Source organism: Salmo salar, chromosome ssa10 (genome assembly GCF_905237065.1).
Source record: "Salmo salar chromosome ssa10, Ssal_v3.1, whole genome shotgun sequence".
In the NCBI taxonomy this organism is placed as follows: Eukaryota; Metazoa; Chordata; class Actinopteri; order Salmoniformes; family Salmonidae; genus Salmo; species Salmo salar.
This window is the reverse complement of record NC_059451.1, coordinates 32,254,877-32,272,373: the sequence shown is the minus strand read 5'-3', so window position 1 is coordinate 32,272,373 and position 17,497 is coordinate 32,254,877. Positions and strand designations below refer to the sequence as shown.

Sequence of the window (17,497 nt, the reverse complement as noted above, 5' to 3'; positions counted from 1 at the left end):
GACAGGCACGATGACTGACATAGACGGTGACTGACAGGCACAATGACTGACAGGCACAATGACTGACAGGCACAATGACTGACATAGACGGTGACTGACATAGACGGTGACTGACATAGACGGTGACTGACATAGACGGTGACTGACATAGACGGTGACTGACATAGGCACGGTGACTGACATAGGCACGGTGACTGACATAGGCACGGTGACTGACATAGGCACGGTGACTGACAGGCACGGTGACTGACAGGCACGGTGACTGACAGGCACGGTGACTGACAGGCACGGTGACTGACAGGCACGGTGACTGACAGGCACAGTGACTGACATAGGCACAGTGACTGACATAGACGGTGACTGACATGGCACGGTGACTGACATAGACGGTGACTGACATAGACGGTGACTGACATAGACGGTGACTGACATAGACGGTGACTGACAGGCACGGTGACTGACAGGCACGGTGACTGACAGGCACGGTGACTGACAGGCACGGTGACTGACAGGCACGGTGACTGACAGGCACGGTGACTGACAAGCACGCCAGTGACTGACAGGCACAGTGACTGACAGGCACAGTGACTGACAGGCACAGTGACTGACAGGCACAGTGACTGACAGGCACAGTGACTGACAGGCACAGTGACTGACAGGCACAGTGACTGACATAGACGGTGACTGACATAGACGGTGACTGACATGCACAATGACTGACAGGCACAATGACTGACATAGACGGTGACTGACATAGACGGTGACTGACATAGACGGTGACTGACATGCACAATGACTGACAGGCACGATGACTGACAGGCACGATGACTGACAGGCACAATGACTGACAGGCACGATGACTGACAGGCACGGTGACTGACATGCACAATGACTGACAGGCACAATGACTGACAGGCACAATGACTGACAGGCACAATGACTGACAGGCACAATGACTGACAGGCACAATGACTGACAGGCACAATGACTGACATAGACGGTGACTGAAAGGCACAATGACTGACATAGACGGTGACTGAAAGGCACAATGACTGACATAGACGGTGACTGACAGGCACGGTGACTGACAGGCACGATGACTGACATAGACGGTGACTGACAGGCACGATGACTGAAATGCACAATGACTGACATAGACGATGACTGACATAGACGATGACTGACATAGACGGTGACTGACATGCACAATGACTGACAGGCACAATGACTGACATAGACGGTGACTGACAGGCACAATGACTGACATAGACGGTGACTGACAGGCACAATGACTGACAGGCACAATGACTGGCATAGACGGTGACTGACATAGACGGTGACAGACAGGCACAATGACTGACATAGACGGTGACTGACAGGCACGATGACTGACAGGCACAATGACTGACAGGCACAATGACAGACATAGACGGTGACTGACAGGCAGTGTGACTGACATAGACGGTGACTGACAGGCACGATGACTGACTGACATAGACGATGACTGAGAGGCACGGTGACTGACAGGCACAATGACTGACTGACATAGACGATGACTGACATAGACGATGACTGACATAGACGATGACTGACATAGACGATGACTGACAGGCACGATGACTGACAGGCACGATGACTGACATAGACGGTGACTGACAGGCACGATGACTGACTGACATAGACGATGACTGACAGGCACGGTGACTGACAGGCACAATGACTGACATAGACGGTGACTGACAGGCACGATGAATGACTGACATAGACGATGACTGACAGGCACGATGACTGACAGGCACGATGACTGACATAGACGGTGACTGACATAGACGGTGACTGACAGGCACGATGACTGACAGGCACGATGACTGACAGGCACGATGACTGACAGGCACGATGACTGACAGACACGATGACTGACAGACACGATGACTGACAGGCACAATGATTGACAGGCACGATGATTGACATAGACGGTGACTGACAGGCACGATGACTGACATAGACAGTGACTGACATAGACGGTGACAGGCACGGTGACTGACATAGACGGTGACTGACAGGCACAATGACTGACACAGACGGTGACTGACAGACGGTGACTGACATAGACGGTGACTGACATAGACGGTGACTGACAGGCACAATGACTGACAGGCACAATGACTGACATAGACGGTGACTGACATAGACGGTGACTGACAGGCACAATGACTGACATAGACGGTGACTGACATAGACGGTGACTGACAGGCACAATGACTGACATAGACGGTGACTGACATAGACGGTGACTGACAGGCACAATGACTGACAGGCACAATGACTGACAGGCACAATGACTGACAGGCACAATGACTGACATAGACGGTGACTGACATAGACGGTGACTGACATAGACGGTGACTGACATAGACGGTGACTGACAGGCACAATGACTGACAGGCACAATGACTGACATAGACGGTGACTGACATAGACGGTGACTGACATAGACGGTGACTGACATAGACGGTGACTGACAGGCACAGTGACTGACATAGACGGTGACTGACATAGACGGTGACTGACAGGCACAATGACTGACAGGCACGATGATTGACATAGACGGTGACTGACAGGCACGATGACTGACATAGACGGTGAATTACATAGACGGTGACAGGCACAATGACTGACATAGACGGTGACTGACAGGCACAATGACTGACATAGACGGTGACTGACATAGACGGTGACTGACATAGACGGTGACTGACAGGCACAATGACTGACAGGCACAATGACTGACATAGACGGTGACTGACATAGACGGTGACTGACATAGACGGTGACTGACATAGACGGTGACTGACATAGACGGTGACTGACAGGCACAATGACTGACATAGACGGTGACTGACAGGCACAATGACTGACAGGCACAATGACTGACATAGACGGTGACTGACATAGACGGTGACTGACATAGACGGTGACTGACATAGTCGGTGACTGACAGGCACAATGACTGACATAGACGGTGACTGACAGGCACAATGACTGACAGGCACAATGACTGACATAGACGGTGACTGACATAGACGGTGACTGACATAGACGGTGACTGACAGGCACAATGACTGACAGGCACAATGACTGACAGGCACAATGACTGACATAGACGGTGACTGACATAGACGGTGACTGACATAGACAGTGACTGACATAGACGGTGACTGACAGGCACAATGACTGACAGGCACAATGACTGACAGGCACAATGACTGACATAGACGGTGACTGACAGGCACAATGACTGACAGGCACAATGACTGACAGGTACAATGACTGACATAGACGGTGACTGACATAGACGGTGACTGACATAGACGGTGACTGACAGGCACAATGACTGACATAGACGGTGACTGACATAGACGGTGACTGACAGACGGTGACTGACAGGCACAGTGACTGACATAGACGGTGACTGACAGGCACAGTGACTGACATAGACGGTGACTGACAGGCACAATGACTGACAGGCACGATGACTGACAGGCACAATGACTGACAGGCACGATGACTGACAGGCACGATGACTGACAGGCACGATGACTGACAGGCACGATGACTGACAGGCACGATGACTGACAGGCACGATGACTGACAGGCACAATGACTGACAGGCACAATGACTGACAGGCACAATGACTGACATAGACGGTGACTGACAGGCACAATGACTGACAGGCACAATGACTGACATAGACGGTGACTGACAGGCACAATGACTGACAGGCACAATGACTGACATAGACGGTGACTGACATAGACGGTGACTGACAGGCACAATGACTGACATAGACGGTGACTGACAGGCATAATGACTGACAGGCACAATGACTGACATAGACGATGACTGACAGGCACCATGACTGACAGGCACCATGACTGACAGGCACCATGACTGACAGGCACAATGACTGACAGGCACAATGACTGACAGGCACAATGACTGACATAGTTGGGTGACTGACATAACGGTGACTGACAGGCACGATGACTGACAGGCACAATGACTGACAGGCACAATGACTGACATAGTTGGGTGACTGACATAGACGGTGACTGACAGGCACGATGACTGACAGGCACGATGACTGACAGGCACGATGACTGACAGACACGATGACTGACAGGCACAATGATTGACATAGACAGTGACTGACAGGCACGATGACTGACATAGACGGTGACTGACATAGACGGTGACAGGCACGGTGACTGACATAGACGGTGACAGGCACAATGACTGACATAGATGGTGACAGGCACAATGACTGACAGACACGATGACTGACAGGCACAATGATTGACATAGACAGTGACTGACAGGCACGATGACTGACATAGACGGTGACTGACATAGACGGTGACAGGCACGGTGACTGACATAGACGGTGACAGGCACAATGACTGACATAGATGGTGACAGGCACAATGACTGACATAGACGGTGACTGACATAGACGGTGACTGACATAGACGGTGACTGACATAGACGGTGACTGACATAGACGGTGACTGACATAGACGGTGACTGACATAGACGGTGACTGACAGGCACAATGACTGACATAGACGGTGACTGACAGGCACGATGACTGACAGGCACGATGACTGACAGGCACGATGACTGACAGACACGATGACTGACAGGCACAATGATTGACATAGACAGTGACTGACAGGCACGATGACTGACATAGACGGTGACTGACATAGACGGTGACAGGCACGGTGACTGACATAGACGGTGACAGGCACAATGACTGACATAGATGGTGACAGGCACAATGACTGACATAGACGGTGACTGACAGGCACAATGACTGACATAGACGGTGACTGACATAGACGGTGACTGACATAGACGGTGACTGACATAGACGGTGACTGACAGGCACAATGACTGACATAGACGGTGACTGACATAGACGGTGACTGACATAGACGGTGACTGACATAGACGGTGACATACAGGCACGGTGACTGACGGGCACAATGACTGACAGGCACAATGACTGACATAGACGGTGACTGACAGGCACAATGACTGACATAGACGGTGACTGACATAGACGGTGACTGACATAGACGGTGACTGACATAGACGGTGACTGACATAGACGGTGACTGACAGGCACAATGACTGACAGGCACAATGACTGACATAGACGGTGACTGACATAGACGGTGACTGACATAGACGGTGACTGACATAGACGGTGACTGACAGGCACAATGACTGACATAGACGGTGACTGACAGGCACAATGACTGACATAGACGGTGACTGACATAGACGGTGACTGACATAGACGGTGACTGACATAGACGGTGACTGACAGGCACAATGACTGACAGGCACAATGACTGACATAGACGGTGACTGACATAGACGGTGACTGACATAGACGGTGACTGACATAGACGGTGACTGACATAGACGGTGACTGACATAGACGGTGACTGACAGGCACAATGACTGACATAGACGGTGACTGACAGGCACAATGACTGACATAGACGGTGACTGACAGGCACAATGACTGACATAGACGGTGACTGACATAGACGGTGACTGACATAGACGGTGACTGACAGGCACAATGACTGACAGGCACAATGACTGACAGGCACAATGACTGACAGGCACAATGACTGACAGGCACAATGACTGACATAGACGGTGACTGACATAGACGGTGACTGACATAGACGGTGACTGACATAGACGGTGACTGACATAGACGGTGACTGACAGGCACAATGACTGACATAGACGGTGACTGACATAGACGGTGACTGACATAGACGGTGACTGACATAGACGGTGACTGACATAGACGGTGACATACAGGCACGGTGACATACAGGCACGGTGACATACAGGCACGGTGACTGACAGGCACGGTGACTGACAGGCACGGTGACTGACAGGCACGGTGACTGACAGGCACGGTGACTGACAGGCACAATGACTGACAGGCACAATGACTGACATAGACGGTGACTGACAGGCACGGTGACTGACATAGACGGTGACTGACATAGACGGTGACTGACATAGTCGGTGACTGACAGGCACAATGACTGACAGGCACAATGACTGACATAGACGGTGACTGACATAGACGGTGACTGACATAGACGGTGACTAACATAGACGGTGACTGACAGGCACAATGACTGACAGGCACAATGACTGACAGGCACAATGACTGACATAGACGGTGACTGACATAGACGGTGACTGACATAGACGGTTACTGACAGGCACAGTGACTGACATAGACGGTGACTGACAGGCACAGTGACTGACATAGACGGTGACTGACAGGCACAATGACTGACAGGCACGGTGACTGACAGGCACGGTGACTGACAGGCACAATGACTGACAGGCACAAGGAGTGGAAGGACAAACAAACACTGTTGGCTATTATTCATAATTAATAATGGGCTTTAGAAATGTGTTGGCAGTGTTCTTTCTTGCTATTATTTGCCATCTGGACTGCCTTTATGCATCAGTACTGTGCAAGTACAGACTCACACTCATTCACAATAAGTGGTCAATACACCAGGTGTATGAACATCTGTCCTAAGATACAGCTATTATAAACTATTAAAATAGTTATGGGCATATACAGGGTTTACAGTACACTTCTGTTGACATTAGTGTGTATTAAATCAAACCTTTTGTGTTGTTGACATTTTTATATTAGTTGAATAGTGTGAGTGGGCGGAACCTGTTGGTTCTTGATCTGTTAGATTGCCATGTGCAATGATTTTTCAATAAAATACCTCTCCCACATATAATAACTGTCACACACACACACAAAATCAATCCAATAACCTGATCTGATCCACTCCCAGATAAGGCTTTCATATCCGGTCTGCCTGAGTGAAGCTTTTTAAGATATCCATCAGAGCCTCCCTCTCTCTTCATTTCTCTCCTTTTTACCCTTTGTCTTCCCTCTGCTCTTTCTTTTCTTCTCTCTCTCTCCTCCCCCCTCTCTCGCCTCAGACCTAGGTCTCGGTCCAGAGACAGTGGTGATGAGAACGAGAACATCCAGGAGCGTCACTTCCGCCCCCACTTCCTGCAGGCGCCTGGTGACCTCATCGTCCAGGAGGGCAGGCTCTGCCGGATGGACTGCAAGGTGAGACCACGGCCCCTGAACACTGAACACAGCCCTTCTTGACCTCAAACTACAGCTACACCTTTAGGATTCTACCATTGTTGGCCTGTTGGTTAGGGAGGAGTGTGAGGCTTTTAATTACTGGAAGCATTACAGATTCTAAGAATTCAAAAAAGGAACATTCCAACTTTCCAAAATGAACCCTGGTGTTGAGCACATAGTAAATCATAGAAAATGGAGGAAAGGAGTCCACCCTCAAATTCTCTCTGTGTCAGTGATGAGGAGTGTCTGCGGGCCTGAGAAAGGCATCCTCCCTATGCATTCCATATACTGGAGAATAAATTATTGCGGCTATATATTTCATCTCCTCTTCCATGATGAATGGCTCAGAGCGAGTGAGGAGAGGAAATGCTGGTGTCATTTTTCTAGGATTAAGAGGATTCACTCTCACTCTTTCTGCCATTATTTCTCCCTCCACACTTTCCCTCCCTCTGTTTTCTCTTTCTCTGTGCCTTCCCTTTTCTCTGTTTCTCACTCGGTCACTAATCGTTCCTCTGCAGCCTGCGGCAGTCAGACAATTACAAAACGGTTACAAAACTGTAATAAAACCTAACAGCACCATACACGGAATTCACACGCTATAACAAGACTCTTTTTATACTCGTCAAAAAATAAACTGAGTGAGTCTCCAATGGCCTGGGGCTCTTAATGTCAATGATATTTATAAACAATATTTATTTCCAAATCATTTGTAGTTTTCAAACTTTCCATGCCCAAAATGGACTACAGGAAGTGTACTACATGGATGTTGGACCATGTTGAACAACAAATTACTTAATTCTACTTCTAGCACTTAATACACTCAAGGCCGGATACACACACACACACACACACACACACACACACACACATATAGGTGGGCTCTACCGTGCACAACTGAAGGAGGGGCAGGTGTAGGGTTTCTCTGGCATGCAGCGGGTGCTGAAAAGAGAGGCAGGTCCTTTCACAGGCCAGGCAGTTCCCATGAGAAAACATGCATGCGACCGGGAGACTCCAGACAAACGACAATAAAACACTGTTGATCTCACACTGCAGACAGAGACACACCATAATACCATACTCACAATGCAAATAAATACCAGCACATTTACCCTGCAAATAAACACTGTCATGCTCCAGCTCCAGAATCAAAACATTACATTGTATAAATAAACACAATGTGATGAATGAGTTATTGAGTGTTTGTTGTGTTCCCTCTTTAGGTGAGTGGCTTGCCCACACCAGACCTGATCTGGCAGCTGAATAGTCAGACCATCCGTCCTGACTCTGCCCACAAGATGCTGGTGAGGGAGAATGGCGTCCACTCGCTGGTCATCGAGCCCGTGTCCAGCCGTGATGCAGGCATCTACACCTGCATTGCCAGCAACCGCGCCGGACAGAACTCCTTCAACCTGGAACTCATTGTAGCAGGTAGACACCCATACAGTACATATGTGTATAGGCATAGACAGATGAACAGCATTGAAACATTGTCACAGTAAAGTACCCATAATATTTCAGATGTCTTCTCAGATATAAAGACCCTTTGTCTACTTTTAGTTGTTGATTCAAATAATGTAGTACTAATCACTATACATCATAGTTTGATATATATGATTGACCTTGGTCTCTCTCGTTTCTAGCCAAAGAGATGCACAAGGCCCCTTCGTTCATCGAGAAGCTGCAGAACACTGGTGTTGCCGAGGGTTACCCGGTGCGTCTGGAGTGCCGTGTGTCGGCTGTTCCCTACCCACAGATCTTTTGGAAGAAAGAGAATGAGTCTTTCACGCACAACACAGACAGGATAAGGTAAGACAGCACTACCATTCACCGTCTATGGCTTGTATTACATAAATCCAAAAGAATACCAATATTATTGGTAAGCAGCCTCTCTAAACTGGAGATGCTTAATGATAAAGATATTGATGATCTGACAACATTCGGTGAAACTCGGGCCTAAGGGTGTGTGTTGAACAATTTTTTTTCCCAGCATGCACCAGGACAACTGTGGCTATCTGTGTATGATCATTCAACCAGCCATGAAGGAGGACGCTGGCTGGTACACCGTGTCGGCCAAGAACGAGGCTGGCATTGTGTCCAGCACTGCACGACTCGACGTCCACAGTAAGTCCACCAGACAAACACACAGGACCAAATGTAAACTGCAAAAGAATCAATATCTATATATACTCCTTCCCCCTCTTTCCTCAGCTCAGTGGCAGCAGCCCAACACTCCCAAGCCTAAGAAGGTGCGTCCGTCGACGAGTCGCTATGCAGCGCTGACAGAGAGAGGACTGGACGTGAAGGCAGCCTTCTTCCCTGACTCCAGCCCCCTGCAGCCGGGAGGCCTGGTGGAGAGTGATGACCTGTAGAGACCAGCAGGGGCACCACATGCCCAAACAACTCCCTAATGTAATTCCTTAAAACTGACCCATGACCCCAGTACCACCAGCACCAGCCCTGTTCCGCCCTGTTCTCCCCAGACATAGGGGTAAATGTAACCCCCTCCATCCGAGGTGTTTTACGACAAGGCCACAGATACCTTTCTGGAAGATGGATGACGGGCAATGTGACACCCCATAATATCTCAGTGTCAATCATACATGGATCCCAATTTTGGATCAGATGGTTCCATTTTGTCAACCATAAAAGCAGAGGAATCTACCCTGAGTGGCCATTGAAGTTTATTTTCGATTGGAAAACTGCCATTACCACACAAAAGCGGGTTCACCTCTTAAGTGGCTGAGGTATCTCACATGATCTCTTTGTAAAAATGATAATTGAAGGTTTAAAGTTAAAGTTGAAGGTAGCATTATTATGCATGTTACAATGTTGCCATTTGTAATGCTGTATCTAAATGGATGATGTTTTATGAAATACTCCCTCAACAAAGGCACCAAATTGTAGGGGCAGAGATATGTAGAAACGGGACAGACTTTGGATCTGCAATGGAAAGTCCAAAGCATGGGAGCAGCACGTCATGTTTCCCTGGACTGTTGAGTGACAAAGGAGAGACAAAGTTATTATTTTATATGGGTATCACAGCATAGTCTGGGTAATATAGCACAATATGGATATCAGCAGTGTCTAATTGTTTTGGGTTATAAGTAGCACAATACCCTAGATATCAGCATTGTCGGGTTCAACATTTATCATAATTACCATAGATATTGCACAAGGCCGGGCCTTACATACTTTTCGCTTCTGTTTTTTTGTCAGGTCAAATGACCTTGGAAGTTAAAACTGTTTAGTAACTTTAGATGAGTTGTGAAAAAGAGAATGTTGGCTGAATGATGCAGACACCGTTGAGAGCATTGTGTTACCATCGTAACTTCAGTGATTGATTGATGGAAAGAGAGGTCCGTGACATGCTAGGAGGTACTACTGGCATGTGAAGGTTGATTGTAACAGGGACAGGATGAGGGGTTATCCTGGGCCAGGAGGCCCACAAGAACAGTCACTTCAACGCTTGTGAACTGTGTGATCCGTGAGTGGGAGACGTCAAGGACAGACAAAAGCAAGTTTTTCAGAATGGAATTCAGTGTGAGAAGATGACAAAGCAGTGGATTATGATGATGAAATGATGGTGTTGATGATTATGAAAATGACCGTTATGACAGATTCTGGAGATAATTTATTTCCTTTGATGGTTTCAGTTTAAAATCTTCACAAACACATGAGACAGTCCTAAAAATGGCTTCAGTGGATTGATCACACACTACAGATGGTCTGCTTTATTTTTGTATGGAAAAAAAAAAACTATTTCCTTTCCCAAGAAATTTGACAAATTCTATTAGTGATTTTTTTTCTTCTCAAATGTTCAATGACAAAACATAATCCTGTCTGCATTAAAATATCATACTATATTGCCTTAAAAGATCACTTGGGCCTATTTCAATCACAATATCTATCCATATTTCTCTGAGGCACTTACACCAAATGACAAGTATAAACTGTTTAGAAGGGAGAATATATGCACAGAATTGTATTGAAATAAGTAATTATATATTTTATTTCACTACTGTATTACCAAATGGGCATCTTTTGCTGTATCTGTTCAGATCATGTTTCATCCTGCCATTACTGTGGTCACTCACACAAACATATACGACACCTTTTTGATTTATATGCCAATCTGTGCCTGTATATGGAATGTTCTCCTGATATCATGTTAGTTTATGAAAGATAATAAAAAATCAAAGTCTGGAGTTACCGTGTTTATGTTGAGTAAAGAGACCCTGGACAAATCAATTCCACACCAATGTACTCAGCAGCCATATTTTCCATCACAGGGAAAATTCCATTCTTTATTGAAAAAGCTTATTGGATTATATTTTACCTTGATCCCAGGTTTAAATTGTCTCCACCTTGATCTTAGGTTAAAGAACATCACAATGATTACAGTTCACAAGGCAGACAGCAGCTGAGCCAGATCCATGAAGGCTTCTAATGGCATGCAAATGTATGTGACTGGTGAGTACCAGCTGTGTGAGGGGACTAGGGGACTGGGCAGCACTCTCCAGTGAGGCACAATGTTTATCCACTGGAGGAAATAACAGATGAGATGCCATTTCAAATCTCTGCAATACCATACTGTACTGTCTTTAGTCATCCTATTTTGCTAGGCTAGTTTGCCAAAGTAGGCTGCAGAGCTGTCAGACGAAATCATTTTACTCGTTCTTCAAAGTAGATAAGGCCTACTTTCACAAACGGCCTCTATCAACCTCGACGTGTTGCACATTCCTCTCTCATGCGATCTGTGTGCATCTAACCTAACGTACAGTAGCAGGCGTAAAAGTGTATGCGTCTCTGACCCGTGCCGGTAAGAACAGGTGAAATGGATTATGGTCATTGTAGTTAATTACCACATTTCTGCGCTGAACCACGTTGAATATTTGCTTAATGAAACTCCATTCACCCCGGCCTCCCACATAGCTCTTGACTTGATTTCTCTAGTGAATGACTTGATTTCTCTCTAGAGAAACGGCGCGTTGGGCTCCCCCCAAAAAAGAACTAAATGAAATTCAAGTAATTGAACCGACGTCGGCCAATTAGCCGTTTAATTTAAAAAACCGAAATTTTGCTTAGCACTAATTTTCTCACATTCAAAGGCAAGGTGAATCAGAATTAAAAAGTACACTCCAAAATCACGACATAAGCTTGAGTAGACGAAAAGCTGATTAAAAAGCAGATATTAAAAATCTGATTAAAAGCAGATATTTATAAAAAGCAGATATTTAAAAACAGATGGTCCATACCCCTCCCCCAGCCCCGCAGTCATGTCTGTCCCGAGGAAACCTAGCGGAGAGAAGAGAAGGGGAGAGAACTAAATTCGAGCTAAGAGAACAGTGGAAACTAATATCCTAGGTACAGTACAAGACTGTTTCTAATTTAGCATGCCAATGACGGAGATGACAAAATCATAAGCAGACTAGGGCAAAGGCTAGGAGTTGAGGAGAATAAGCAGACAGATGAAAGAGAGAAACAGTAAAGAAAGGAGGAAGAGACAGTTCCATACCTGGAGCCAGCAAGTTAACCCTGATGTTTCGCGAGGCCACCTTATTGGCCAGAGAGCGAGAGAAGCCCTCCAGACCTGCTTTACTGGCACTGTACACACACTGACCTGCGTTCCCCTTCAACCCCACCACAGAGCCTACAGTACAAACACTGACCTGCGTTACCCTTCAACTCCACCACAGAGCCTACAGTATACACAGATCACATGAACACACTAATTGGGTTAACTCAAGGTAAAGTGAAGTGGGAAATTATGTTTATTACCTGGACCACAACCACCACCTTGTGGCCAAAATGCAACATTGAATGCATCTGATATCTCAAATAATGACAAGGGGCTGTACATGCAGTAACAGTACCTATGTTGACAATGGCCACTCCCTGAGTGTGGAGCATGCTCCGTAGCGCTGCCTTGCAGCTCAACATGCTCCCCAGTAGGTTGGTATGAAGCATAGCCACCATGTCTTCTAGCCTGGTCCACAGTAACAGACCATCCCTGAACACACACACACAGGATATGGACGAGTTGTTAAAAAAAGATAGGTTTTTACACATGTAAGCTCACCTGCTTGAGACTGCCATGGGAGTCCTGAAGGTATGAAACTAACCTATACGAGTACTGATTCATTCACAGTCACACACCTGTTGGTGCCTAGCTGCATTGACCAGGTATGAGATGTTTCCACAGGTCTTCAGGATAATCCTAAACGTCTTCTGCACTTCCTCTCCTTTGGAGATGTCACAACAAAAGCCCACATGGTCAGCTAGAACATGAAAGATTGATTTAGCATTAGGTAAACAGAAAATTACAGCTGTATTTAATTAACAACAGTAGTTAGTGTGGCATTAGGCTCATCATCTGGTTTTGAAAATGTGAACAGAAGAGCCCAACAAACAGGTGCATGACACCCCTGCAGGTATTATACCGTACCTCCATCGCGGGACGCTACAGTGGCCTGAGTAGCATGCTAGTTCCTGGACACCACAACAACCCTGCAGCCTCTCTCTGCCAACAGCCTTGATACAGCCCTGCCAATGCCCCTGGAGCCCCCACACACCACACACAGCCTGGGCATGCCCCTGCCCTGCAGGAGACCAAAACACAGCGCAGAGCAAATCAAAGATGAGATGACATAGGCAAGTGGCTTCAGGGGCAGCCTGGTTTAAGGTCTACTGAACCCCCTTGACCTCTCAGAGCACTCACTCTCCTGAACCCAGGCAGCCCACGCAGACAGACAGTCACTTCCCCGAACTGTCTGTGTAGATCATGTGTCAAACTCATTCCACGGAGGGACGGAAAAATATCTGCGGGCATTCGGTCCTCCCTTGTTCTTAATTGATGAATTAAGGTCACTGATTATTAAGGAATTCCCCTCACTAGTTGTCTAGGACTTCATTGAAAGGAAAATGAAAAAAAAACAGCACACCCTAGTCCCTCCAGGGAATGGGTTTTACACCCCTGGTGTAGGTGACCTAACAGCTAGCTATAGCTAGCTATGCTACCAAGATCATTTTAAAGAGTTCTGAGGGAAATGTCACATTTTCACGCAACACTGTTGTGGTTTAAGATGGATAACAATTTGGTATTTCTCTCTATATAATTATCATAACGTGAGTATACGTCAGTTGGTCATTGGCACACTACACACATGGAGGTCGCCATTTGTTCTATAGTGTGTTTATTAATTCAACCACATGGGGGAACAAGAGACTCACATAAACCTCACAGCTAGTGCCAGTGGCCCCTCACAGGTAGCTGGACCCACAGACATCTGAAACAAACCAAACCAGAGCCTGTCCGCAGTATATAAATGACGATAAAATCTAGGCTAGGATTAAGATTGAGCTAGGGGTTAAACATAGGCTAGGTCAGCCCTTACCCTAGCTTCATGTCAACATCCCAGGTCAAGCCGAACCCTACCCTCAACCCCAACCCTAACCTTTTATCCTACGTTCCTCTTTGGACCCGTACGGTTGTCTCTGTCTGACTCTCCTTCTGACCCAAGGTCCAGAAGCCCGGCTCAATGTCACCAGTGAAAAACAATAGACAAACACAGCTGGACGGTTTGAAACATTTGGAAGTTGTTCAGGATTTATTTTCTGTCCTCAGTGACTGGGTTACAGGAGAGTAAAGAAGAGAGGTAAATCACAAGCTGATGTTTGACCTGTCTTATGAGCTACACCCTCAGATGGAAAAACACAGATGTAAGAAAATAAAAATACAAAAACTGTTGAGCAACATTTTTTAGGTGTTGACTGAAATGTTTTATGCATTGTATGGAGAGAGAGTTTGTGTGTGTGTGAGACAAGGCTTAATTTGTATTCAGATCATCATCCTAAACATCATGACCTCATTTTCCTCCTTCACACTCCTGTAGTCTAATGACACATGTAAACACAGACACACACTTTCTGCAGTCTTCCTCACCATATAGACAGTATACACACACACACACACTTTCTCTATTTCTTCTTACATAAATACATACTTTTTTACTGTATGCTCCAGAGTCTGTGACCTTGTATCAATCCATAAACACTATCACTCTTGGTCACATCTACAGATATTTACACCGCCTCACTCAGTAATATGAATATATAATGTATCTAATAGACTTACCCGCCCCCACCTCCTCACCAACATGTATTGTACACAAACACACATTTACACTGTTTGTAGTAGAGCTAATGATTCCCTCCTTCTCCAGTAGGAAGGCCCGGTCATGCCAGAGCAAGGCTCATTGATTAAACAGACACCTCATTAATCTGTTAGAGTACCCGATACCATTAGATACCAGAGAGCAAAGTGAACCAGACAGTCAGAGTTGACAGGAGAGAGGGAAAAGAGAAGCCAACAGAGCCAAGTCAGATGAAAAGCAAGCAATTCTCTTTATCTCAATATCCATCTCTTTGTCCTTGTATCCCCCATCAGGCCACCTAGCCCCTTCTGTCCACCACAGTCATACTCACAAATTGGAATAAGCGATCTCCATGGCAACCCATCATCTGGATGAAGCATACCAGTGTGACCTCAGAGAGACCCTGTCAGCTCCTTTAGACATTATCCAGCTGAGCATCACCACACACACAGACGAGAGACTGCATGACTCACCTACCTCACAGAGCACCACCTTAAGAGTTTATTGCATTGTGGGAAAAGCAGACACAGCAAGGAGCTATTCTCCCGGTAATAAAGGCATGCATTGTTATATAGACTCGATGTAGTATTTGGCTGTTGGGGTTTGTGTTTGACCTCCATTTTAAGTGAAAATCAGGCTTTACCTTTGTATTGTGACCTGATCTCTGTGTTTTGTACACACAGTTTTTTTCAATCACTTTGGTTCACAAGTATGTAGTACGTTTTCTTAACTCTAAGCACAAATATCAAAATAGATTATCAAAATGGTTTGTTCCAAATCTCTAAGCACAATTGAATGAGTACACAAATTCACAAAATCACTTGTACTTTGCACCAAATCACCCTTCCATATTCAATCGAAGTATCTTCTTTTCAAAATGCAATACTCACTTATATCATTGTCTTCTCATTTGTTAATACAATTAACTCTTAAAACTGCTATCAAACTGCTCAAAACGGATAACTACTGAACCAAAACGCACTGCTGAAATTCCTGGGTTATATATAACAATATACAGTTGTGGCCAAAAGTTTTGAGAATGACACAAATATTAATTTCCACAAAATTTGCTGCTTCAGTGTCTTCAGATATTTTTGTCAGATGTTACCATGGAATACTGAAGTATACAGCTCAAAAAAATAAAGGGAACACTAAAATAACACATCCTAGATCTGAATGAATGAAATAAAATTATTAAATACTTTTTCTTTACATAGTTGAATGTGCTGACAACAAAATCACACAAAAATAATCAATGGAAATCCAATTTATCAACCCATGGAGGTCTGGATTTGGAGTCACACTCAAAATTAAAGTGGAAAACCACACTACAGGCTGATCCAACTTTGATGTAATGTCCTTAAAACAAGTCAAAATGAGGCTCAGTAGTGTGTGTGGCGTCCACGTGCCTGTATGACCTCCCTACAACGCCTGGGCATGCTCCTGATGAGGTGGCGGATGGTCTCCTGAGGGATCTCCTCCCAGACCTGGACTAAAGCATCTGCCAACTCCTGGACCGTCTGTGGTGCAACGTGGCGTTGGTGGATGGAGTGAGACATGATGTCCCAGATGTGCTCAATTGGATTCAGGTCTGGGGAACGGGCGAGCCAGTCCATAGCATCAGTGCCTTCCTCTTGCAGGAACTGATGACACACTCCAGCCACATGAGGTCTAGCATTGTTTGCATTAGGAGGAACCCAGGGCCAACTGCACCAGCATATGGTCTCAGAAGGGGTCTGAGGATCTCATCTCGGTACCTAATGGCAGTCAGGCTACCTCAAATCAAATTTATTTATATAGCCCTTCGTACATCAGCTGATATCTTAAAGTGCTGTACAGAAACCCAGCCTAAAACCCCAAACAGCAAGCAATGCATGTGAAAGAAGCACGGTGGCTAGGAAAAACTCCATAGGAAAAACTCCCTAGAAAGGCCAAAAACCTAGGAAGAAACCTAGAGAGGAACCAGGCTATGAGGGGTGGCCAGTCCTCTTCTGGCTGTGCAGGGTGGATATTATAACAGAACATGGTCAAGATGTTAAAATGTTCATAAATGACCAGCATGGTCAAATAATAATAATCATAGTAGTTGTCGAGGGTGCAACAAGCACGTCCGGT

General features: G+C 46.1%; 1 protein-coding gene and 1 pseudogene across 11 annotated transcripts in view; one reads left to right on the top strand and one right to left on the bottom strand.

Annotated features, from left to right (window-relative positions):
- The window catches only part of palld (palladin, cytoskeletal associated protein), a 124,780-nt gene extending 113,346 nt beyond the window's left edge, over window positions 1–11,434 (top strand). For all 11 annotated transcript variants that reach the window (XM_045687652.1, XM_045687651.1, XM_045687653.1 and 8 more), the window contains 5 exons: window positions 7,076–7,208; window positions 8,450–8,657; window positions 8,870–9,035; window positions 9,217–9,350; window positions 9,438–11,434. In XM_045687652.1, coding sequence (XP_045543608.1) covers window positions 7,076–7,208; window positions 8,450–8,657; window positions 8,870–9,035; window positions 9,217–9,350; window positions 9,438–9,598 — 802 coding nt within the window. In that variant the 3' untranslated portion in view covers window positions 9,599–11,434. The remainder of the gene's footprint in view (window positions 1–7,075; window positions 7,209–8,449; window positions 8,658–8,869; window positions 9,036–9,216; window positions 9,351–9,437) is intronic.
- Window positions 11,435–11,490: 56 nt separating this feature from the next.
- LOC123724400 (carbonyl reductase family member 4-like) lies at window positions 11,491–13,906 on the bottom strand (annotated as a pseudogene).
- Window positions 13,907–17,497: the final 3,591 nt, after the last annotated feature.